This window comes from Mustela erminea, chromosome 5, assembly GCF_009829155.1.
Source record: "Mustela erminea isolate mMusErm1 chromosome 5, mMusErm1.Pri, whole genome shotgun sequence".
Classification (NCBI taxonomy): Eukaryota; Metazoa; Chordata; class Mammalia; order Carnivora; family Mustelidae; genus Mustela; species Mustela erminea.
This window is the reverse complement of record NC_045618.1, coordinates 65,627,619-65,653,853: the sequence shown is the minus strand read 5'-3', so window position 1 is coordinate 65,653,853 and position 26,235 is coordinate 65,627,619. Positions and strand designations below refer to the sequence as shown.

At 42.6% G+C, this 26,235-nt stretch overlaps 2 protein-coding genes, 1 long non-coding RNA gene and 1 pseudogene across 7 annotated transcripts in view; 1 reads left to right on the top strand and 3 right to left on the bottom strand.

Annotated features, from left to right (window-relative positions):
• Positions 1-3,594: 3,594 nt before the first annotated feature.
• On the bottom strand, positions 3,595-16,708 carry LOC116590160 (annotated as a pseudogene).
• Positions 16,709-16,777: 69 nt separating this feature from the next.
• On the bottom strand, positions 16,778-21,622 carry LOC116590159 (elastin-like). Its single transcript, XM_032341804.1, has 3 exons — positions 21,537-21,622; positions 20,885-21,443; positions 16,778-17,096 (listed from the first exon to the last, which is right to left on the bottom strand). Exons 1-3 carry the CDS (start codon positions 21,620-21,622, stop codon positions 16,815-16,817), a joined length of 927 nt encoding a protein of 308 aa, XP_032197695.1. The 3' UTR covers positions 16,778-16,814.
• The window catches only part of SLC30A4 (solute carrier family 30 member 4), a 27,152-nt gene continuing 22,099 nt past the window's right edge, over positions 21,183-26,235 (top strand). For 2 of the 5 annotated variants that reach the window (XM_032343604.1, XM_032343605.1), the window contains exons 1-2: positions 21,185-21,368; positions 21,498-22,011. In XM_032343604.1, coding sequence (XP_032199495.1) covers positions 21,621-22,011 — 391 coding nt within the window. In that variant the 5' untranslated portion in view covers positions 21,185-21,368; positions 21,498-21,620. The other 3 variants (XM_032343603.1, XM_032343601.1, XM_032343602.1) reach the window with 3 other exon arrangements.
• Positions 22,008-26,235, bottom strand: part of LOC116591023 — a 5,647-nt gene continuing 1,419 nt past the window's right edge. The window contains exons 2-3 of the long non-coding RNA XR_004285806.1: positions 22,912-23,054; positions 22,008-22,252 (exon numbers count right to left, since the gene is read on the bottom strand). This is a non-coding gene — a long non-coding RNA (uncharacterized LOC116591023). The remainder of the gene's footprint in view (positions 22,253-22,911; positions 23,055-26,235) is intronic.

The following is a 26,235-nucleotide window of genomic DNA, read 5'->3' as shown; positions in this document are numbered from 1 at the left end:
AAGTTTCCAGAAATTTGCCAAGTTTCCAGAAACTAGGTACATATTTGAATAACTTAATAGCAAGAATATAACCTCAAGTAGGTTATTTGGGTAAATAAACTTAAATAAGCAAGTTAGTAAAAAGATAGCAATGTATATAAGCTTTGAAAGAAAGAAAATCACCTTTGACTATAGTACAATCGTCAAGGGACTTTAAAGAGGCAACTACATAGGCATGACAAAAAAAAAGAGGAATAAACAAAAAGTCAGATATCCCAAACTGGACCGACTTAAACTTGTACCAAATATTAAAGGAATTCGCAATTGGATAAGAAATGTAACTTGTATTCATTTGAGAGAGAGAGAGCATACGAGCAAGAGAGCGCAAACAGGGGGAGCAGCAGATGGGGAGGGAGCCACAGACTCCCCACTGAGCAGGGAGCCGGATATGGAACTCGATCATATGGGGCGCCATCCCAGGACCCTGAGATCATGACGAGACTGAGGCAGCTGTTTAACTGACTGAGCCACCCAGGTGCACATCAAAAACACCATGTTTAATGAAAGAAGCCTACGCTAAACAACGTATATTATGTGATTCCTTTTATATAAAGTTCTAGAACAGGAAGTATGGATCTATGATATAAACTTATCAAAGCAATGGTTAATTCTAGGGGATAAGGAAAGGGTTCAACTGGAATGAGCAAGCAGAAACTTTTCAGGGCAATTATTTGCCATCAGGAAAACACATATTAAATGCAAGTTAGAACTACAATGAATTATTCCAATGAAATGATGCACAAGGGTAGGCATATAAATCAATGGAATAGAACTGAGAGTCCAAAAATAAACCCATACATTTGTGGTCAATTGTTTTTCTACAAAATGACCAAGACAATTCAATGAAAAGAGAATAGCCTTTTCAACAAATGATACTGGGACATCTGGATATCCATATGCAAAAGAATCAGTTTGAACCCTTCCTTCACACAATACACAAAAATTAACTCAAAGTGGATTATAGATTTATATGTAAAAGCTAAAACTATAAAACTCCTAGGAGGAAAAAGAAGTCTAAATATTTGTAGCTTTGGATTAGGCAATAGTTTCTTTTAATTTTTTTTTTTTAATCAGATAGAGAGAGTGAGTGAGCACAAGCAAGGGGAGAGGCAGGCAGAGGGAGAAGCAGTCTCCCCGCTGAGCAAGGAGCCTTGTATGGGACTGGATCCCAAGACTCTGGATCATGACCTGAGCCAAAGGCAGATGCTTAACCGACAAAGCCACCCAGGCATCCCAGGCAATAATTTCTTAGCTATCACACCAAAAACACAAGGGAAAAAAAAAGGAAAGAAAGAAATAAAAAGAAAAATACATAAGTTAGAATTCATCAAAATTAAATGAAAAAAACTGACAATACCACATGTTGGTGAGGATTAGCAGTAACTTCTCATACTCTCCTAATGGAGGTATAAAATGGTATAAGCTCTTTGGAAAACCGGCAGTTTCTTATCAAGTTATACATATACCTATCCCATAACCCAGAAATTCTACTGTTAGGTATTTACCTAAAAGAAATGATGGATTAGGGCACCTAGGTGGCTCAGTGGGTTAAGCCGCTGCCTTCGGCTCAGGTCATGATCTCAGAGTCCTGAGATCGAGTCCCGCATCGGGCACTCTGCTCAGCAGGGAGCCTGCTTCCTCCTCTCTCTCTGCCTGCCTCTATGCCTACTTGTGATCTCTCTCTGTCAAATAAATAAATAAAATCTTAAAAAAAAGAAATGATGGATTATCTATGAATGTTAACAAAATTCTTTTTGTGGAGAACGTTGTCAATCAGTAGCCCCAATGCATGGAAAGCCCTCAGGAAGATGACAGCAAGGAAAGTTCTCGTGCTATATGGGGGAAGAGTTAAACTAAGGATCCCTACTTGGAAATCTTTGTCTTTAACAACTTAACTACCAAGATAGGTGAGTAAGCTTTAAAAAAAAGGAGGGGGGCAAACTGATATTTATTGAGCACTTAGTATACGATGGACACTGTGTTACATGGTATGGTTAATCTCATTTAGTTTCCACTGGAACCCTAGTAGTGAATATTACAGTGATGTTGCCTTCATTTTACAAATGGAGTATCCAAAGAGAGTGTGCCCATGGTCAACCAGGTAAATTCATAATTATACACATCATGGCTTAAAGAAGTGAATCTGTCTCATTTATGTTTGGGTTACCAATATCTAGCACAAATTGATTACATAAATGACTGAATGAATCATCTAATGAATGGTAGAAGCACTTGACTGATCTCAGAGAATACACACCAGTGGCTCTATGCTAACTCTAACAGCCCTCTTTTTAAGACCCAAATGTATAATTCAAGGTTTTCTTTTGTTTTACACATAGATACTATAAGAGCTCTAGTGTTGACAAACCAGTGAACTTTATCTTTCAAAATTCTAAATGTTAGCAAGACCCTTGAAATTAAGTTACTGAAAATAAACAAAATGGGGGCACCTGGGTGGCTAAGTTGTTAAGCATCTGCCTTTGGTTCAGGTCATGATCCCAGGGTCCTGGGATCGAGCCCCACATCAAGCTCCCTGCTTAGCGGGAAGCCTGATTCTCCCTCTCCCATTCCCCCTTGCTTGTGTTCCATTTCTTGCCTTGTCTCTGTCAAATAAATAAAAACAATCTTTCAGTAATTAATTAGTTAATTTTAAAAAATCTTAGTAAGTTCTAGAGACCGACTCTACAACATTGTACCTACAGTCAACAATAATATATCAACACTTAAAAATTTTTTGGTAGGAGGGTAAATCTTATGTTAACTATTCTTTCCACGATAAAATAAAATACAAGAAAATGAATCGTCAAAAGGATTATTTTGTGTGCAAAACTACTGTATTTACAAAAATGGCACAAAACTGAATTCAACAGTCAATGCACATGCGTACTTCCTTCACATCTTCAACAAAAGATATTCTGACACTATGGAATGGAATAAGAATACTGGCCTCAAAGGCAGCTGTTAAGCATGAGAGTCATGTAAATTATAGCAGAATGGGCATATGTTGCCCAAGTAAAATTCTAATGTTAAAGTTGAAAGACATTTAGGGCCATTCAAGTTCAAGCACAAAGAAACAAATCTATCAGAGCCTCATCTATTTTTGTTGGAAGAATGTGACCTTCCTTCCATCTGGTTGTCTTAAATTTCTGTTTTACGAAATCCAAAAAGAAAATACAGAAGAAATCAATACAATAGAGGTTATATTAAATAAGAGTAACATACAAAGCTATAATTAAGATGAATTAAAGAAAGCCAAAAGATTACAATTTTAAAACTTGCTTTTAACTTGTTCAATCAGTCCTACACTAGGAGTTAGGTAATATATACAATCATGTTCAAGTAGATTACTTTATGTTGCTCTAACATGTTCTCTTTATCAGCGCACTGTTAAAACTAATCAAAACTCTGCACACGTATATTCCCTTAAAATAGCAGCACACACTACCGCTACCTGCAAAGCTGTCATTCTCAAATGACTTAGTGAGTGAAAGGAAATAAAAAGCAGAGAAGTAACATATTAAGGAGAAATAATGGGAATTAGAAGATTCATGCAGTTCAGCTCTTTTGATCAGCCAGCCACTTGCTAGCCACAAGGGATGGTTTCTGTTGAGGAAGGTCCTATGGAGTGGGAATGTGGTCACCAGTGACTTCTGTCTTATCTAGAACTACAGTAGGAAGCTGCTTGTTCTTCATTTTTGTTGTTATTGTTGTTGTTGTTGTTGTCGTTGTGTGTGTGTGTGTTTAGGTAGGCTCCATGCCCAGTGTGGGACTTGAACTCAAAACCTTGATTCATTTTTGCTTTAACCATGTTATAATCCCCAAAATCAAGATATTTTTCCCTTTCTGCAATTGTTTCCTTAAGAAATCTGAACCTTGGGGGCTCCTGGGTGGCTCAGTGGGTTAAGCCGCTGCCTTCGGCTCAGGTCATGATCTCGGGGTCCTGGGATCGAGTCCCGCATCGGGCTCTCTGCTCAGCAGGGAGTCTGCTTCCTCCTCTCTCTCTCTGCCTGCCTCTCTGCCTACTTGTGATCTCTCTCTGTCAAATAAATAAATAAAATCTTTAAAAAAAAAAAAAAGAAAGAAATCTGAACCTCGATGCTTTTGTCCCAGATGAGGACACCTTGTTTTTAATGTTGCTTCTTCAGCTTTCTCTACACTAATTACTGTATCTTCTATTTCCTTCTGCTCCTCTGTGGAGGCTGCCTCTAGGACTGCACAGACATACTGCTCAAGTCTTAACCTGGCTTCTCCTTGCCAAAAGGATTCAATCAAGTATCAGGCTTAGTCAAGAACCCCAAATCCAGGACTCCAAAGTGTGGGGTGGATACCTTGTTACAATCACAAGATACTGAATTTGGAGATTTAAATCTCACACAACCTTGGTCAAAAAAAAGCAAAGGAAGGAAATCTAACACAAAAAGAAACATGAATCAGACTTGGTCAGCTCTGTTGTGACGTTAACACATGAGAGTGGAATGATTCCATTCACAGACTTCCCCTTTTCTAACGATATTAAGGAACAGTGAATTTCTTCACCACAGTCAGTGTAAGATCCTGACCCTCATACATAACACAGTGCAATCACACTCAGCTCTCCTTTGACAAAAGGAAAAGGGAGAGTAGTCAGAACCACTGTAGCTTTGAAGGTGCAAAACAGTCCATTCATGTTCATGTTCAATACTTGCCCCTTGAAAAAAACCAAACTGTAACCAGAAGTGAAGAGAGGTAATCCTATCACAATCTTTCTCTCCTCCCCACCCCTCATCCTTACACTTTTGCGTCACTTTGATATGTGTCCTCCTAGTTTGGTGTGCACATACACCTGCACACAATATATTTATGCTTAGGTATTTCCTTAACCATGACATGCCGCCATCTGCCTTTTCTACTTAAGATCTGTATAGGTGAACCTCGTGGTTTGTTTTTTGTTTTTTGTTTTTCCCTATTGGCTGCCAAGTATTACATACAACTACTTAAAAATCGCTCATTGAGGGGACACTTTTCATTCTATTTCATTTCTTTTTTTCTACTTTTAAATGACTTTTTTAATTTGTTGAAGTAAAACTTACCCATATTTTTAAAAATTCAGACTGTATTGGGGCACCTGGGTGGCTGTTGGTTAATCATCCAACTCCTAATTTTGGCTCAGGTCATGATCTCAGGGTTGTGACATTGAACCCCACATTGGGCTCCACACTCAGCACAGAATCTGCTTAAGATTCTCTCCCTCTCCCTCTGCCCTCCCCGCCCCCAATCCACTCACACCCTCCCCACCCAAAAAAATTCACATGGTATAGACATGTCTAAAATGAGAAAGAAAAAGTCTCCTTCCTCCCATCCCCACCAACCACATCTCTGCCACACCCATTACTCAGGTTCCAACAAGTTTCTGTTTTAAGTTCTCTCAATTACCACTGAAACTGTATGTGAAACATTTATACCCCTTTTGCTTGACTTATCAACTATATATATTATTTATCAACTCCTCATAATGAAACATTAGGAATGTCTTGTTTAAATTAGTAAATGCAGGGGTGCCTGGGTGGCTCAGTCTGTTAAACATCTGCCTTTGGCTCAGGTCCTCGGATCAAGTCCTGCATTGGGCTCCCCTCTCAGTGGGGTGCCTGCTTCTCCCTCTGCCTGCTGCTCTGCCTGCTTGTGCTGTCCATTTGTCTGTCTCTCTGTCAAATAAATAAACAAAATCTTAGAAAAAAATTAATAAATTCGTAACACACAGATGAAAAGGAAGTAAGGCATTTCGCTATTAGCCTGCTCTAATAATGACTCATCATTTGTGGTAATTCAGCTTGGTTACTACAAATAATAGTTTAATTAGGGAATTATACTAGTTTAGTAATTACTTGGATTTAGATACAGATAAACTCTTCCAGGAATACCTAAGTTCCCATCAGGGTCCTGCTGCTAGTTAACTCTATGGCTATAAACACATGACCTCACCTTGCAGCGTCCTAGTTTCCTATCTCTTTAAATAGGAATGATAACTTTCTCACAGATCTGAATGAGGATTGAATTAATAAATCATGCCCTTGAACACGATTTGTAAAACACAGAGGTATCCTCAGCACCTTTCCCTTTAGCCATCTGTGTCCTTCCTGGGGTGGGTGCCAGGCAAACAAGGCATAAAGTGGGCCGACTGATCAGGCAGCAAGGTCAGGAATCCTCACTGCACCATGCCTCGCTGCTTTGCAGGTTTCAAGCCTCTACAAGATCTGATAGAATGGTGGTTCAGCAGGAGTGGAAGCTGAAGCAGCACTTGAGTCAGCAGGGTCTCTCATGTATCCCAGGAATGAGAAGTCCTAAAGCAAAATGAGAAGCTGGAAGTAGGAGAACCAGATGCCTGTTGCCAGTGGCAACCCACTCAGTCTGGAGCAGGCACCAACCCACTCAGTCTGGAGCAGGATTTAAGTGTCTGACCCAGGACAGGGCGTAAAACTGGAGAAGCCTGTGGATGTCAAAATCAGATGCCTTAGTCTCTGAGACAGAACCCAGAACTAGATCCTGAGGTAGAAGAGCAGAAGGGGAGAATGAGCTCCTAGCTGCAGACAAGAATACGTCACCATCTTGGGTGACCCAGTAGTCTTACATTGAATTAGCTTTCTACATTGTATTCCTGGTTAAGGTAACTTGAACACCAAGGTAACCTGATTTTTAATTTTTCTGGAAATTACCGTCATTTTCTTTATATGTTTAATTTTTTAAAGATTTATCTATTTATTTTTTATTTGACAGACAGAGACCATAAGTAGGCAGAGAGGCAGGCAGAGAGAGAGAGGGAAGCAGGCTCCCTGCTGAGCAGAGAGCCCAGTGCGGGGCTCGATCCCAGGACTCTGGGATCATGACCTGAGCTGAAGGCAGAGGATCTAACCCACTGAGCCACCCAAGTGCCCCTATATGTTTAATTTTTATATTAAGAAAAATTCCAAACACAGAAGTACAGATATAGTAATAATGAGATTATAACATACAAAACATACAGATAGTATAAAATACCCATTACCCAGATTCAATCATTATCAAGATTTTCCCACACTTGCTTCACTTTCTTGCATTTTGAAAAACTAAAATAGTTTAAAGCAAATAATAGACCCAGGTCATTGCATCCCCACTCACTTCAGTATGGCTCTCTAGAACATATGTACATTTTCCCACATACCCTCAATAGTCTGTTTTGTATTTATTAGTTTCTGTGAGCCAAGTTAATGGGAAATGACTATTTTCTTAGGGTGCCAACAAAATCAAGCTTCTGACTCTGATGCACAGGGGTGAATGCCACCGTGATCCAGGTCACCAGGATCCTTCTGTTTGAAATGGACTGTAAGGACTGAACTACAACAGTCCAGGTCCCCTTACTTCTCTTTTGTGTACACATGCACCCATTATGCATACACACACACACACACACACACACACACACACACACACACCTGAGGGGAAAAGGAAGTAGATCATACATAGTATGTACATAGTATGTACATACATACATACATACATTCATACAAATGAAGTAGAACTTTCATACAGTAGAACAGCCAGTCACTGCAGCAATTCTGGTAGGCTTTCAAGATAAATGGGGATGCTACAGAGAACACAATTGCAAAGGTGTCCTCTCTGCTGGCTCAGGAAAAAATAAACAGGAACATCAGAAAGCTAGGAAAGTACTGGCTGTTGGAAAGGGAACTGAAAACCATAAGGCACACCAACAGAGACAGTATGTCATGTCAGGGCGAAATTCTGCTGGTTCCTCCTCACCACTTCTAGTGTATAAGAATCTCTCTCGTTCATCTTCTCTTGCCTTCCTCATTATATTCAATGGCCTCCTCCTGACCTGTGGGCCCCTAAGGCAGTGACTTCTCTTTCTTATCCTTTCTCCCCATCTTTCCTATCTCCACACCCTCCTCCCCAAGTGCCTCTTCCATTAACTCCCCCATGTCTTAATTTAAAACACTAGGGACACATTTTAAACACGAGGGACCCATTTCTTCAGCCTACGGCATGTTCAGCACATAGCACTGAGTCTGGTATACAGCCTCTGCCATGATCTGAATGTTTGTGTCCTCCCAAAATTCACGTGTTGGAATCCTAATGCCCAGTGTGATGGTGGTAGAAGATGGAGCCTTTGGGAGGAGATTAGGTCATGAGGGTGGGGCCCTCATGAATGGGGTTCTTGTTCTTACAAAGGACATCCCACAGAGCTCCCTCCCCTTTCCCACTCTGTGAGGACACAGTGAAAAAGCACTGGCTATGACCCAGGAAGAGGGTCCTCACCAGAACATGACCCTGCTAATGCCTTGATCTTGGACATCCAAGCCTCTGGAACTGTGAGAAGCAGATTTCTGTGAGAAGCAGATTTCTGCTGTTGATATGCCACCCAGCCTGTGGTATTTTGGTATAGCAGCCCAAACAGACTAAGATAGCCTGTTAAGAAATATTGGTTGGATAGATGTATGGATGGTTGGATGGATGGATGGATGGATGGATGGATGGATGGACAGACAGATGGTTTTAAGTGAAAGGGTACAACTTTAAAACCTACATGAGTTCTGATAGAACTTTACTATGACATTGAGGGATCATTTGCCAAAATGGTACCAGTCATGATAGCCGGCTGCTCCCCAGGAGGTTAGAAAAGTGGGAATGTGATACAAATGGCCCCCCCCCCAGTACCACCAACAACCACTAAGCATAAGAAGGGAAGAAAATGTCAGAATGGAATGATGATAGGCACTGGGCTATGACAAACCTGAATGCAAGTCTTGACTCCACCATCTTCTAGTTGTGTGACTTTGAACAAAGTATTTAAAAAATTTCATCTATCCCATGTATAAAATGGGGATAATCATATCTACTATACAAGGTTGTTATAAGGTTAAATTAAAGAACATATTTAACTAAGGGTCTTAGCACAGTGCTTGACACATACTGGGCTCAAAATATTATAATTTTTATTATATGAAAATATGTATTATCATTAAGAAATTTCTGGAGAGAACCCAGGAAGTTATGGTTTACTTGTGAAATAGGCAAGCTAAATACTTAAAATTAACTTAAGAGAAGGATGACAAAATGGTATTTCTCTCTTTTTTTAAATTTGAGAGAGAGAATGAGTGGGAGGAGGAGCAGAGGGAGAAGCAGACTCCCTGCTGAACAGTGAGCACAACACGGGGCTCCATCCCAAGACCCTGGGATCATGACCTGAGCAGAAGGCAGACAACCGACTGAGCCACCCAGGCGCACCAGACAAAATGGTATCTGTAAGGGCCTACTTAGCCAGAGCGAGCCATTTTGTCATTTATGCAGTAAACTTAGATTGGACCTGCCCCTTCCCCCCAAGAGAAAAGGGCTTAGAAACAGAACTGGTGAAATAGGACTGACCAGCGCCTGTTAACGGAGCCCACATACAAGGACAAGTCTGGCCAGGTGGAAACGTCCAATCAGTAAAAGTGCATGTATTACCTTCCTATCCGCCAAGGATGAACCAGGCCAGGTGGAAACGTCCAATCAAGGGAAAGCGCACGTATTACCCACCAAGGAGTGTGAGCCCCGCCTTTTGGGCACCAGACAAAGGCTCCAATTCTAGCCAAGGTCATAGGCTGAATTAGATGACTATCATGGGGTAGAATGTAATTCATTTGGCCACCTGTGTGTGGCCAGGCTCAACCACATGGCCTTTACTCTATAAAAGTTAGTCTGTGAGACTGGGAGGGTCTCACAAGAGACGGCCCTGGCCAGTCAGCTTGATTCTCGATGCTTGGCGCAATATAAAGCTTTGCTTGACCTTCACTTTGTATCAGTCTCATCCTTTTGTCTACGGACCCTTTCAGTATCTTTAAAGGGAAAACTTCCTAAATTAATTTACTTAATTTTTGAGGAAGTAAATCACATATAGGTAAAAGAGAACTGCTTGATATTATCTACCTGAACACCTTAAGAAAACCTTGGACAGGGGCACCTGGGTGGCTCAGTGGGTTAAAGCCTCTGCCTTTTGGCTTAGGTCATGATCCCAGGGTCCTGGAATCAAGCCTCGCATGGGGTTCTCTGCTTAGCAGGGGGCCTGCTTCCTCCTCTCTCTGCCTGCTTGTGATCTCTGTCTGTCAAATAAATAAAATCTTTAAAAAAAAAGAGAGAAAAGAAAACCTTGGACAGATTTCCAAAGGAAAGCCTGAGATAAAAGTCCTGGAAAACTGGAATGTTTCATGAGGCAATGAGGAACTAAGCTCAGAAACAAAAACAATGGGTGGTACCTCCTGATTCCAGCCAGGGGAGGGAACTACAGGGCCCAAGTGACAGATGCTGGAAAGGCCTCTGATGTATGGCGGGCATAGTAGTTACATTTCTAATTCTGGCTTTCTCAAAGGAAACAGTGCAGTCTTCCTCAGGAAGGCGGAGTCCTGTGCACTGAGGGGATCTGACGTAGAGGCATCAGACAACTGTGGGGTTGACATCCATGAGAGGAAGTGGGGCAGGGGCCCATTAATCTAATAGTAACCAAAGCAAGCCAGGTGCCAGTCACATTATCTCATTTATATCACCACAACCCACTGATGGTAACTGTTGTCTCCATTTTACAGAGAAGGAAACTGAAGCTCAAGGAGATCTTATAATTCAAGTTCTCTCTGCTAGTAAGGGAAGGGGCCTGTTATCAAGAACAGTGCCTGCCTAATAAGCTAAGGTCTGCTGTGGCTCTGGTTCCTCTGTTTAACAGATGCTTACTAAGCACCAACTATGTGCCAGGCACAGAGTCAGGTGCAGGAGATAAGACCCCCCCTACGCAAGTCTCACGGAGCAGAGTCTAATAAGAGAGTTGGAAGCAGCCATTAGTCAAATAGTGCCACTAATGAAGATAAAATTGCAAAGTGAGACATGAAGACACATCATAGATGTGTCTAGACTTGGGATGGGAGGGGTGCCATGGGGAAAAGTGGTTCTAGACTTCATCTAGAACTAATGAGGTAAATGAGTGGTGAAGAAAAGCATTCCATTTAAGACTATTGCCTATCATAACTATGGTCTGAGCCCCCAAACAATGCAACTTCAGTGTGGCTACAGCTCAGAGGGGCTGAACTGAGGGTGTGGGGAAGTGTGGGCATGCGATCCAATTTCCATTCTGTAAAGTCCAAGGTATTTAAACAAAAGCCACTGGCACGCTTGGGCAGCCCCAAACAGACCTCTCTAATGGGTTCTGGGACCCCAGCTACATTCCACCTGTATGAAGACAGTTGGAATGTCCAAACGTTGCTGCCTTAATAGTACATTGCGAAGCAGAGATTGATGGACCCAAGTAAAGAGACTGACTCCTCAAGCATCTTTGCTAGCAAGGGGCTCTCTAAGATATGTATATGTGATCAGGAGGAGGCAGCGAGCAGTAAAATCTCTAACAACACTTCTATCTAGTGATGGGTTAGATCAGGGTCAGCAAACTACAGCCCACAAGCCAAATCCAGCCTGTGCCTATTTCTGGGCAGACCTAGAGCTAAGAATGGTTTCTATATTTTTAAATGATTTTATTTTTTAAAGGAAAAGACAACCAATATTTTGTGACATGTGAAAAGCATATGAAATTCACATTTCAGCGCCCATAATTAAAGTCATACTCATTCATTTGTTATCATTTGTGCTGCCTTCACAAGAGCAGAGTTGAACAAATGCGACCAGCACCAAGGTATGCTGCAAAGCTGAAATTATTTATTATCTGGTCCTTTATAGAAGAAGTTTGCCAATCCCTGGGCTAGTCAGAAGAGCCTATAAATCTGACCATGTGGTCAGACAACTGACAAATGAGCTTTAGTGGGAACGAGTGCAAAGTAATGCACTTTGGGATAAAAATATCCTAACTATTTATAAAATGAAGACAAGGCTCTGAGCTATGAGGTCACAACTCAGAAGTCAGCACAACTGGAAGATAAAGGCAGCAACAGTAATATTAAGTGAACTTCCTGCCCTAGATGATAAAAATCAAACACAATGGCTAGAGTTGGTTATCTGAAGACTTCACCAGATGGGGGCCTGGGGAATGATTTCAGAAAGACTAAACTGAAATTCAACTAAGAAGAAAGCTTTTTATTTTTCACTTTCACTTAGAAATTACATATAGATATTGATGAGGGAATACAGGCAAGCCAAGGACAAAGCAGAAGCTGACACCCCACAACTCTGTTCCCACCCCCATAGATGTGACATTCCTCAGATACACCTGGCTTCCCTAAAGCTAAGGAAAGGAAAAACAAATAGTTAATTTATAGAGATCACAATCCTACAAGAGTTGAGTCTTCCTCCGCTTACAAAAAAGTCTTAGCAATTTACAAGAACAAAGCATCTCTATGAATAACTGAGGAGTCAGAAGGAAATGTAGACACAATTAAATGTCCTTATGAACTGTGGCCCTGACAGATCCTAGGAGCAGACCGGGCAGTGTTCCTCCAAGAAAGCTCCCAGCTATCTTCATGTTAATGCCTTGCTAGAGGGAAAACAACCTTAACTTGACAAGGGCAAGGCCTCCAGTAGCCTGTGGGTCGTCTTTAGCATTTGAAAGTCCTGTTGGACATTTGCTTTTTCCTTACCTCCTCCAACTCCCAAGTACATAATCAGCCACCCCTCACAACCCCAAGCAAGCAGCTTTTTCTGCCCCTGGGTCCTGTCCCCGTGCTTTAATAAAACCACCTTTTGCACCAAAGACATCTCAAGAGTTCTTTCTCCGCCATTGGCTTCGGACCCCACCCCACCAAATCTTACCTCTATCCCCAAACCACACCAGATATCAACAGTCTATATGTAATCTGGGGAAAATTAATAATAAAGAATTAGAATGTGTGCTGTGTATACAGGACTAATCTAGGATGGGTTATCATCTAGACTTTGTCTATTTAATTCTATAGTTCCAGTGCCTACTTTAGTGACTAGCATATGATAAACAATACTTGTGGAAGGCAGATAGGAAACAAAGAAAGAAGGGAAGGGGGGAGGCAGGAGGAGGGAAAGGAAGAGGGAAACTGGGCAGAATCTATGGGGTTTGAAAGCTAGATAGCATTTAGCCAGATACCAAGAATCAAGAGGAACATCCCAGCAGGGAACCAGGAGTACAAAAGGCCAGGAAAGGTCCTGAGGCCTATAAATAATGTCATTAAGATCCGCAGTCACCTTTGTTCTAGCTGTAAGGTAACTTGGTTTCTCATATTCATTGGTTTTGTGAAGAGGACATCCAGGGCAGTAAGAGAGTTGTAGCCCCAGGAGATTTAAGTAATCAACCTCACAGTAATTTTGTCAGTCTCCCGGGGCAGTTGGGTATGCAATGATTTCCCCAGCCTCATCCTCAGGCATCATTTCCATACCTGCGAAGCTACGAACTGATTTGGGGCCTCCGTGGCTCTAACAGGTTCTGGTGTCTTGGGGCCTCTGCCTGGCTGTGGCTGGTCTCTCTCTTGGACACCTCTGACCTCTTCCATTTCACTGTGACAGGAATCACACCCAGAGAATTCTGGAGAACAACCAGCCCAGTGTGCCACTGAGCCCAAAAGGAACAAGGTATCCTTCCCAGGGAAGATACTCTCCCTGCCCAGCAATATCACGGTTACAGAATCTATTCTTGCCACAAGGTAAACTCATCCCAGTACACCAAAAGTTCTAGGTCTTGGGAATCCCTTCCATCCCAAGTAAACTGGGACAGTTGGTCACCTGCCAGCTGGGTTTCTCATTTACAATGGGCTTCTTGTCCTGCTCTTCCCCAGACTCCACTTGGGCCGGCTCCACTGTTTCTGCTACCATAAGGCCACTGTGAAGTCCACTTTTAGGCAACAGGCTTGAGCAATGGAAACCTAGGTCAGGTAAAAGGGCCCACAGGGACCACCAAGCTGAATGCAAATAGGCCCATCAGGGGACCCACCTCCAAACAGCCATAAACCCTAGCTGACTTAAAGAGAATTCTATCTGTTCCCACACCTCCTCACCTTCCCCCCTTAACTACAGCCCCGAACCACAGCCCCCTGGGCAGACAGTCTTTCCTTTGCTGTCCTGCCCATTTGTATTCAATGAACTTCTATCTCCTCTGTTCTGCCATGGGTGAATTCTTTCACAGCCCCCACCTCCAGCTTCTACCCAATTAGGTGGCCCCACACCCACCAATCAATATTCAGAGAGCTCCTTCTGGGTCAGGGATGGGAGGAGTAGGGGCTGGGTGGGTCAGTGGGAACAGGATTAAGATCATAGATCTGGAGACACAGCAGAAGGGGTTCCCCGGGAACCTCGGAGATGGGGGAAACAAAGGCAGAAGGAAATGTAGGTACAATTAAATGTCCTCAGATCCTGCAACCCATTGACAAATACTTGATGAAGGGAGAGTACACGGTTCCTCCAGGAGCCTCCCAACCGTTAAGGCCTCTCTAGTCCGGAAAACAACCTTAATGTGACAATAATAGCAAGATATCCCTTCAGTCTTCTTTAGCATATGAAAGTCCTTTTGGATGCCTCCTCACTTTTACCCCTCCCAATCCCAAAGTATGTAATCACAATCCCAGGGTACTAGGCCGCGGCGGTAGCAGCCCTTCCCTCTTTCTGCCAAGGTTTCTGTCCCCGTGCTTTAATAAAATCACTTCTAGGGTTCGTGGGTGGCTTGGTTGGCTAAGGGATGGCCTTTGGCTCAGGTAATGATCCCAGAGGATTGAGTTCTGCATCGGCTCTCTGCTCAGTGGGGAGTCAGCTTCTCCCTCTGCCCCTCATCCCCTCCCGCGCATGCTCTCTGGCTCTCTGTCTCTCCGATGAAATCTTTTTTTAAAAAAATCACTTTAAAATTATTTTGTTTTATTTTATTTATGAGAAAGACTGTATGTGAGAGAGAGCACAAGCAGGGGAGCTGCAGAGGGAGAGGGACCCCCTGCAGAGGGAGAGGGAGAAATAGGCTCTAAGCCTGCAAAATCTGAGCAGGCGGCCAGATTGGGGGGGGGGGCTTGATCCCCGGACCCTGAGATCATGACCCCAGCCAAAGGCTGACGCTTAACCAACTGAGGCACCAGGCACCCCAATAAAATCACTTCTTTTGCACCAAAGATGTCTCAAGAATAATTTCTTGAAAAAAAAAAATTCCTTCTTGGCAGTCGACTGGCTCTGGACCTTACCTACATTCCAATAGGACATCATCAGCTGCTGGAGAGTTGGTCGTTAAGACTCCTGTCTTTCATCGGTGTCTGTGTGTTTCCGTACATACAAGGAAGATTAGACTGTACCTAGTAGGAAAATCCCTCATCATTTCCAGAGTTTGGAGGTGAGGAAGACCTACTAAAGGGAAGGCTGCCTTAAACCCCATCTGTAAGTAAGCAGAATGTGAGTTAGTAAAATATAAATAACAAAAAGGAGGGTAAAACTTTGTGGGTCAGTATTAAATAGCTGTAATAATTATAGTAATTTATATCTAATTACCATGGGGCATCGTGATTAGGAGGCATTATTGTGTCATGTAAATCATACACCAAGATCTTTGTGATTAGGGTACTAAAATCTGCTCATCCATGTGTGCTCCCACAGTCAGTTTAAAACCATTAGAGGATCATCTAGGTTGGCTTAGTCATGGTTTTTTTTTGCTTCAGGGAATACAGGGAGTTAAATAGCAGGTGAATTTGCTACATTTGATTCTGGGAGGACCCATATAAGGATACTTAAAAAAAAATTAATAACATCTTTATTTATAAGGAGTTCTGGGAAAAACTCAAAACACTTTGCAGATTTTAATCTAATTAATCCTCACAATAACCCTAGGAGGGAGCTCTTACACAATGGCCTTCATTGTTTAAAGCCACCAGTTGTTAGAGACCACAGAAGAGTCACTTGTCTGCAGTTGCTTCTCTTAGTTTTAATTCATAAACGTTATAGTGTTCTTTGAAATAAGTCTTGTATAAATATAAACTGAGTATTAGTGTATTAATCATCTCCCGATCAGTATGAGACAGACTAAGCTCACCACTAAGAATTTCTTAGAAACTATAGACCAGCTTCAAGAAATAAGAATGTTTGAGTGGAATTTAAAGTTATGAATGAACTCTCTATGATTAAGACATTTTTGCATATAAATCCACATGAATTTACAAGGCTTCTGCTCTGAGCACAATGTTAGGTGCCCTGGACACAAAAACAACCTAGGATACAAATGAAGTAATAGTAACAGTAATGTGTGTGGTTGTGATCCAGAGATCTAACAAAGTCATAATATGCCTTTCACAAACCAAGGAGTTTCTGGAGTTTCACTCTCCTAGGAAGGGACAGATACCAGTGGAGGCTTCTGAACAATCAGCATTTGTCTGTACCCATGTTTTGCATTTTGGTTCGGATGGCATGGCCTTTAAGAGCTGTAAAGTAGGTAAGGTAAGGGAATGTTTTCACATGCGAAATCTCACTGGATTCTTACAGTGTTCTAGGAAATAGGTACGACAAGTACTATTTTCCACTTTGCAGACAGAAAGTGAGTCTTGAAACAGTATGCTGCAAGGGATCATAGTGAAAGGATGGCAAAATTAGAGATGCCGAACAAGCTTCTCTTGTCTGAGGAAGGATTCCTGAAGCACATCCAAAGTCAGCCTTCCACGCTCACACCATCAGCTCCTGGAGCTTCGCTGCCACCTCCAGGTTCCAGGGCTGGTGTGCTTATGTCTTTAACCTGTTCTAGCATCTATTACCTTTAGTTTTAGCCAGACAGGGTCAGAGAAATTCACAGGTGCATTTACTTCCAAAACTAAGGGAAGATAAAAACAAAGGTGTGAAAACAATGAACTTGTTTAGTGTAGGTTTTGGCTCACATGTTGGTTTGCCTGGCGGGATATATTGACATGGCTCTCTCCTTTATGTCCTCTTTGTCCAAGAAGGAAACGTCCCTCTCCTTGGGCAATTCTCTTACTACTCTGTGTTCTTCCCCTCCCCTTGGAAGAGGGGTTAAACAGAATCTCCAGCTTCTCTGTTACCAGAGCAATCCACAAAAAGAAGAGATTATTAGACTCCCTGTAGTTGTGTGTCACATCACCAACCCTTGTCCATATGAAGCTGACAGCTTTCATCCCCTCCTGAAAAAGATGAGGGGTCACATTCCAAAAACATCCTTTGATAATCTCCTACAATCACCTATTCCAATGGCGAAAGGAGTTCTCAGGAAGAAGAATATGCAACATTTGAGCCTGTCAGTTAAGTGGCAACTTTTCCCATATTTTCATTAAAAAAATTTTTTTTAAGATTTAATTTGAGAAGGAGAGAGAGAGCAGAGTAGGAAGGAGGGGCAGAGAGAGGCAGGCTCCCCGCTGAGCAGAGACCCCCCCCCCCAAAACAGAGCTTGATCCTGGAACTCTGGGATCATGACCTGAGCAGAAGGCAGATCCTTAACTGACTGAGCCACCCAGGCACCACCCTCTCATATTTCCATTTTTGAAAACTTTTCCACTCCCACCCCCTTCCTTTCCAAGGATTTCACAGGGTGATGCTGAAGTCTGGAGGTGATGGCAAATCTTTGGTGTATGGAATGGGAATTTCTTCTAGTGTACTTCAAGGAGTCCAAGTACATTTCTGTTGATCATTCCATTTGTGTGTGGAAACAGACTGAGAGGATAATGTAGGCTAATGGTTGCCAGCATGAGTGGGGAGGAGGGGGAGAAGCAGGTTCTCTGGGATCGTGACTTGAGCCAAAGGCAGATACTTACTCAACTGAGCCACCCAGGTGTCCCTCTACTTTAAAAATATTAATAGTTGGCATTGATGGATCACTTACTATGTGCCAGGAACCATATATGCTATGTTGTTTTTTTAAAAAATATTTTATTTATTTATTTATTTGTCAGAGAGAGAGAGAGAGAGAGAGAGGGAGCACAAGCAGGGAGAGCAGCAGGCAGAGGGAGAGGGAGAAGCAGGTTCCCTGCTGAGCAGGGAGCCTGATGTAGGACTCCACCCCAGGGCCCTGGGATCATGACCTGAGCTGAAAGCAAACGCTTAACTGACTGAGCCACCCAGGCATTTCTGTATATGCTGTTTTACATACTTTATGTGCATGATCTCACTGAATCCTTCCGATAGCCCTGGGAAGTGGGTACTCTCATCAAGCGCCTTTTATAGGTAAGAAAATTGAAGCACAAATTGCTTAAATGGTTTGCCAGAGATTATAGGACTAAATGGTGAAACCAGCACGCACACACATGCAGTCAGACTTCAAGACCCATGCTTTGAATCATTAACTTCCTCATAGTTATGGTCTAAGGATTAAATGAGCCGATATAAATCACGTCTCTTGCAGACGTGCTTGGCACATAAAAAAAGCCTCAAGTAAATGTTAGATATGGTATTATTTTCAGCATTGTCATTTGTTCTGAAAAAGGTCTGGGCCAGAAAACAGGTTTTGACATGGGATATTGGGGCTACTCTAGTTGACTGCCAGAGGTAAGTGTCTTTTAAACGTCAGACATCTACTATTACCTAAACAATTTGTGTATTATGAGTTGCCTGGTTAAGAGACGGGACAAATGGTTAGCAACTTTATCTATTTGCTCATGCAGGAAAGTCCTCCGTACTGGAAAGAACTATGAAGTCTCATAAAAGAATGGCATGTTGAGCAATAGCTGAATTGTAGGCAGGACCAGATTATAAATGATTATATTTCAAAAGTTCATTTGTCTATTGTCATAAATTCTGAATACATAGAAATAAGGTTGCAAATGGTGGTTACATGCCAAGACTATTCACAGAAGTCTATTCAGCCCATTTTAAAGTTCAATGCTAGAAATCATGCCACTAGCTCAAGGCCAAACCTAGGAACAAGGGCCCATGTGATAAAATAAAAAGTCTATTTCCTGGTACAGAGCCAAGTTGAGATTGAGTGTATTAGTTATCTATTGCTCTGTAACAAATTATCCCTAAACTTACTGCATTAAAACAATAAACAATATCTCACAGTCTCTGTGGGTCATCTGGGAGCAGCTTAGTTGGCTGGTTCTGTTCAGGATCTCTCTGGGGTTTCAGTCCACATCTCCTGGGCTACAATCTGAAGGTTTAACTGGAGGATCTACTTCCAATGTGGCTCATTCACATGGCTCTTGGCAGGAGCTCTCCATTTCTCATCACCTGGGCTTTTCTTTGGGGCTGCTGAGTTCCCTGTGACATGGTAACCCTGACTTCCTCAGCACAGCTGATCCGAGAGAGAACAAGCAGGTAGCTGCAGTGCCTTTTATGACCTAGTCTTTTAAGTCACACATTGTCACTATTGTCATATTCTATTCATTCTAGGCCACATGGTATTCATTAAGAGAAGCTCACATTCAGTGGGAGGGAGATTAAGCTTTATTTCTGGATCAGATGAGTATCAGAATTTGTGGACATACATTAAAATCACTATCCAGTTTTTTATCTCCTATCACTCTGTTTAGATATCCAGTGATATAAAATAGTAAAAATAAATTGGGAGGCAGAACTGCAGCCCTTCCCAACAAGGCTTGCCGTAAGTATCCAAAACAAACCATGTTCTGCCTCAACTTTTCTTGAAAACGTCTATCCCCTTTCCTTGAATGGAATTTTATTTGAACAATTTACACCAAAGAAAGAGCAATCACATTCCTGACATATTTGCTTTATTTAAGTGTATTTCTCATTAGCAGAATTTCAGCCAATGAAACAAACTGAAATGAAAAATAAAAATAATTTACTCCTGAGTTGGATGGATTAAGATAGTTGGGGTTAGGAAAGCAAGGCTTAGTAAGCACTGTCCCTTCAGCTGATAATGACCTGAGCTCTCTGGTTATTGAATATCCTAGGCAAGGCTGCCCTCCTTGGTCATGGGAACCATGGCATCTCTGATCCAGGTTTCCTGATCTGACTCCCATGGCTGCAGCTCTGTAGGAGTATGGGTTGAATTCAAGACTGATGGATTACTTGGGGAGTCCAAAAACATTTGATACTCTGGCACCCGTGGGATGCAAGACTTGACAGTACCGTCTGAATCTTCAGAGGAAAAGGATGCTCCATGTGACTTTTTATTGTGTATTTTGTAACCTGAAACTTGGTAATCCATGTAGACTACTGTCAAAATACAACATCCATTAACACAGGGTAACTAGGAGTTTCACTACAATTCAACTCCAAGTGTTAGCTAGGGACTTGCTCTATGTTCCCCTGACAATGTTGCGGTTTTAAATCTTAAAATTTGAGTCTTAAACCCTTTTGAGAATATGATAAAAGCTAAGGGACTTAATTCAAGAAAATACATATAAGCTACGATATTTTGCACAGGAGTTTAAGGCCTCCAGAAGCCCCTAAAACCTATCCAAGGAATCTGGATTAAGAATCTCTTAAGACGTCAAGGGAGAAGAGGAGTGGGGAGGCTTATTGTCATTCCATTACAGCTTAGATCTAAATCGGCAACTACTACTCAGAACTCAGTTCTAAATTTGTAGTTGTTAATAGGACCAAAGGCCAAAACGGAAACCCCTTTTAGATTTTGTGCTTGGGTTTTGTCCATGTTATAAATGGAGGGAAAAGGAACATGGCAGCGAACACCACACAGGACAAGACATATCTGATGAAAAGCAATCGTAAATACAAAGGAGTTAGAATTGCCGACGACCTTGAGAGGGCCTTGCCCTCTCGAAGTTGACCTGACGGTGCAGCAAATTTTGCCAACTTGCCAGAGAAGCAGCAACTCGAGGAGAGAAAGCCGGTTGGTTTCTCACTTGGCAAGAAAGCGCTAAAATCGTTTTCTGCTGCGGACCCGCAACCGAGGTCCTGACCCAAGATTCCAGAGGTCCTCCTCGGGTGGAGCGAGCGAGCTCCGGCAGCAACGCCCAGCCCCGGGCGGGCGGGACCGTTCGAATCTACCCACTTTGTCCGCAGGCCCGGCTTCATCCGCTCCTGCTTCTCCGCCTGGGGTGGCAAGGCTGCGCCGGAGACAGGGGTGTATCCCTGTGAGTGCCCCTCCGGCAGAGGCAGGCGCGCGGGGCTCCGCCGCCGGGACTGGGGAGGCACGGGCGGGGGCTGCGGCGTGCGCGCCCCTGCCCCTCCCCTCGCGGGCGCCGCAGCCCTGCGCAGCGGGCCTGCGTGTGCTCCTGCCGACCCCTCCTTCGCGCTCCTCGCCTGCGGCCGCTCCGGCGCACGCGCGCGGCCTCGCGCAGGGCGGGGAGAGGCGGTGGCCCCCGGCGCCCGGCCCCAAACCTGTCAGACCCGGGTAGCCGGCCTGGAGCTGCGGGCGTGGCCGGCGCGAGGACGGCGCCGCTCCCCGCGCGGCCCCGACCCGAGCTGCGCGAGTCGGCCCCGCCGAGCCGCCCGGGGGCGGGGAGATGAGCGGCGGCCCCGCGGCAGCGCCCCAGGTAGACGCGCCGCCCTCTCGCGGAGCTCCGGAGCCTCCGGGCCAGCCTGCGCCCCCGCCGCCCGGGGCTTCGGAACTTGGGGGCAGTGTTGGGGCGCCTTTAATTTATAACGTGTTTCGTTTTCCGCAGCATGGGGAGGGACGCGCGGCTGTGCCATCAGGAACTGGCGCTCCGGTGAAGTAGGGGCCGCTGGAGCCGCCGGCCGGCCGCCTGCACCGAGCCGTTCCGTGCGGCGGCCGCTCAGCCTCTGCCATGGCCGGATCCAGCGCGTGGAAGCGCCTCAAATCTCTGCTACGGAAGGACGACGCGCCGCTGTTTCTAAATGACACCAGCGCCTTCGACTTCTCGGACGAGGTGGGGGACGAGGGGCTTCCTCGGTTTAACAAACTTCGAGTTGTGGTGGCCGACGATGGTTCTGAAATCCCAGAAAGGCCTGTTAACGGGGCGCACCCGGCCCTGCAGGCCGACGACGATTCCTTACTGGACCAGGACTTACCTTTGACCAACAGTCAGCTGAGTCTGAAGGTGGACCCCTGTGACAACTGCAGCAGACAGCGAGAGTTACTGAAGCAGAGAAAGGTGAAAACCAGATTGACCATTGCTGCCGTTCTTTACTTGCTTTTCATGATTGGAGAACTTGTAGGTGAGTTGTGTTGCCAACTCACTTTCCATTTACCTTGTCCCGAGGGTTTTTGTCCAGCTTTAGTTACACATGATTTGAGGTTGAAACTTTCTTTTCGGGAAGTTTGTTGTTTATCGAGATATTGATCCCGTGATAGGAGGAATCCACACAGTTCCAAAGTGCAGGTCAACATAAGTAAGACAGAAACTTTCAGAGATAACTTGGACTTTTTCATCTGGTTCTCCAAACACTGTGACACCTACTGTAAAGTTAAGGACATTAGCTTCACTGTTTATCACGTAACTTCCTCTTTAAAAAGTTCTGATAAAACAACCAGGTTAGTTTTTGCATCGTTTAAAATAGTAAATGATCTAAGCGTAGAATCATAAAATTTTACAGTGTGAAGTGACCTTACTGAACACCTGCTCTTCCTTCTTTTTCACACAGAAGGAATCTGAGGGACACTTAGCTGGTTAGTGGAAGAGCCACATCCACAGTCTCCAGCTGCTTACTTTTTTCTCTGCATTTGACTTAAGTGGTCTCTTCATACTATTTCTTTTTGCATTTACATCCAAGAGATTTGCAAAATTAAATACTACTGACTGACTTTTAAAGTTTTTCATTATAGTAAGGATCTGAAAGGAACCAGAGGGCTCCCCCAGGGTTCATGAACTTGTTTTCACTTTTTAATTATTCAAGTAATACATTGTCACTCTAAATACATTCTTAGAGGTTAATTTCACAGTCACATTAGTGTAACTGCTAACTTCTCTTAATAACAGTTTACAAAAGTGACAATAAAGCAGGGAGATAATTCTGCCTTGTTGTTTCTTAATGATGAACCATTAGAAACAGAGGTGCCAGTCCAGAATAAGATACTGGCCAGAGGTTATATGTAGGAAAATTATATACATTTCCTACCTCATTTTATACATCTCTTCCCCAGTGCGCACTTCCGCCATGCTGGCCGCCTTTCTCCCTATGACTCACAAAGCTCTCTCCAGTCCATGAGGCCTTCTAACTGGCTGGTTCCTCCACCTCAGTGGCTTTTAAATTTTCTTGACCTAATTATAGTAAAAACTACGCTTAACATTGTGACCCGGGTAGGCATGCATACATACATATGTATGGATGGATGTACACACACATACATATATGTGTAAATATATGTATAACTAAAACAAAAGTCCCATTTCTTGTGTTGCATTCTAGTATTTTTTCGGTACGGCCCCAGCCCACTTAATTGATTTTGTGTTCCACAAGTAGATCAGGGCCTGCAGTTTGAAAAACACTGCTTAACCTGGAGTGCCTTTTCCCAAATATTCTCTTGGCTGGTTTCTTGACATTCATATCTTACCCCAAAAGATACCTCTGAGAGACCTTTTCTGACGGACTGAAGTAAGTATCTCATTTCCCCTATTCTCTCCCCAACTTTAAAATCCCTCAGCATCTTGAAATCATCTTGTATATTCACTTGTTTGATACCTGTCTTCTTCCACTAAAATAAAAGCTACATTCCCAGGAACAGAATAGACCTCCAGTAAACTTTTGTTGAATTAATTTTTATTGTGATAGAGAATTATAAATGCTTAAGCTATAAAGAAAGTAAAAGGCAGGTGTGAAATTGTGGCCAGGTAAGACATAGCCTCTATAAGAGACTAAGATTCAATGACTTGCTCAAATTCACATAGCTAGAATATTGAGTCAGTCAGACTTAGTGATTTTTTTTTTTTAAGATTTATTTATTTGAGAGAAAGAGAGCACGTGCACACACATGAAGTAGGAGGGAGCAGAGGGAGAGGAAGAGAAGCAGACTCCCTGGTGAGCAGGGAGCCCTACCCTTGGCATCTCCATCCCACAGTGGCTGGCTGACTCACCCAGGTGCCCCAGACTTGGTAGTTCTTGAAGTTAATATTTTGTATTTGAAGTTAAAAATCATATTAATCACAATTGTCCCCCTTAAAATAGATTTACTTTATTTTACCTAAGGAAAAATTATTAAGATAAAATTGTCCCAACATACCATTTTTGAAATCTCTTACTTGGTAAATGTTGTTTTGTGAAAGCCAAACTAAGTATTTTATTTAAAATATTGATTTTATTTTCAAAGATAAGAATCTTTCGTTAAATAATACAGAAAAGCTAATGGGGGCACCTGGATGGCTCAGTCTTTAAGCCTCTCCTTTCAGCTCAGGTCATGATTCCAGAGTCCTGGGATCAAGCCCCCATATCACACATCCCATTGGGCTCCCTGCTCAGCGGAAGGCCTGCTTCTCCCTCTCCTGCTCCCCCTGCTTGTGTTCCTGCCTTCCCTGTCTCTCTCTCTCTCTGTCAAATAAATAAATAAAATCTTTTAAACAAAATGCTAATAGGATAAGCATTAACAAATATTCAGGATGTTACATAGAATTAAATTGTATATAGTAGAGCATATATTAAAGTGTATCAAAAGCACTTAGAAAAAAGGCATCTTATGTAGAAAGTATGGAGTAATTTTTAAAAGGAAATAATTTAAAGATCTGAAAGGGAATACTTGATTTTGAATTTTGGCTTTGTGAGACTTGAGATAGGTCCATTCTTTTCTTCCTTTCATTCAGCAAGTATTTTTTGTGTACTTGCTCTATGCCAGGCACTATATTAAGTATTTGGGCTATATAATTGCAGACAAAACTATTATGAAATCTACTGTCTGATGCACTTAGTTTAATGGAGGGCACAGATGTTAAACATATAGACAAATAAATTTAAAATCCATATGGCCTTAAGTGTTATGAAACAGAAGAATAAGGTACTATAAGGTAGAGTAACTAGTGGCACATAGTTTATGTGTGAGCCAGGTGCAATTAAACCAAAAGGTAAGAGTTACTCAAGTAGAGGAGTGGAAGAGTTTTCCAAGTGAAGAGAACAGCATGTGCAAAGGTCCTAAAAACCTTCAATTCTTTAAAAGGACCTAAAAAGAAGGCAAGTTTCACTGGAATATAATAATAAGTAAGAGGGAAAGAGCCCAGACCACCAGATCAGCCAGTTCTGATAGACCATATTATGAGTATAGTTTTTAGGTCTAAGTACAATGAATAGCCAATGAAGGCTTTTAAGTGGAGAGCAATATGATGGGATTTACCTTTTTAAAAGATTATTCTGGGCCTTTTGTGGAGATGGGTTGGAGGGTGCAAGAATGGAAGCAAGTAAACTATTGCAGAGGTCTAGACAAGAAATCATGGCTTGGACTGATGTGGATGGAGAAAAATGTACTGACTGAGAAATATTCTAGAGGTAACATTAACAAAATTGACTATTGGCTTAGATGTGGGGGTTGATTCTGAAGTTTCTCACCTAAGAAACTGAGTGTATGGAAATGCATATCATCTGTTAGGCAGGGAGAAAATACAAAGCAGGATTTAGGCACGGGCTCAAGGGTTGTTTTCGACATGTTCATTATTGCATGTACATAAAATAGCCAGTAAACATGTCTCGTGAGCTTTAGATATGAGTTTATAGTTCAAAAGAAAGGTCAAGTTAAGAGATACAGTGTGTAGTGCTATCGGAATAGAAAAAAACATCTAAAGAGTCTTTTTTGAGGAACTCCAACTTTAGAAGTCAGGCAAAAAACAAACAGGTATTCCAGAATCTAAGAAATTAAAGTATTTCCAAGTGAAAATAAATAAGGTAAAGCTGCTGAGAGGTCTAATGAGATGAGAACTAGACTATCCTTTGGATTTAGTAATAGTTATTGATTAACAATTGCATTTTTATTGGGAGTGAAAAAGCTTGAAGAATGAATGCAAACAGACTTCCTGATAAAGATGGCAAATGAACTCCTATATCTAAATGTACTTTTTCCTGAAGCCTCTCAAACTACAATAAAGGGATTTCTAAAGGTATATATTTTTATAGCCATATATCCATCCACATCTGTGTCTGTGTATGTGTATGTATGTCTGCATAGATGGGGAAAACTGGAGAGGAAATAATAACATAAATTTGGCAAACTAGAAAGGAGATAGATAAAAGAAATAACTGACTTAATAGACCCAAGAAAGCCCCCTGGCAAGCAAGTAGTTGGGGAATGCCAAGAATCAGCCCAGTTTACACTAATTCATCAGAAACACCTAGAGAATTTATTAAAACACACATTGTTGGGTGAGAGCTTCAAATTAAGTCTGGGATAGGGCCCAAGGATTTGGATTTCTAAGTTCACAAGGGATGCTGATACCAGGGACCATACTGAGAACTGCTGCACTTCAG

Coding starts and splice junctions, on each gene's coding strand:
- LOC116590159 (XM_032341804.1), bottom strand. CDS start 21,622: ATGGCAGAGGCTGAGCGGCCGCCGCACGGAACGGCTCGGTGCAGGCGG. Junction 21,444..21,536: donor GGCCCCTACTTCACCGGAGC/GCCAGTTCCTGA, acceptor ACTGCCCCCAAG/TTCCGAAGCCCCGGGCGGCG. Junction 17,097..20,884: donor AAGCCGGGCCTGCGGACAAA/GTGGGTAGATTC, acceptor CATCTTTTTCAG/GAGGGGATGAAAGCTGTCAG.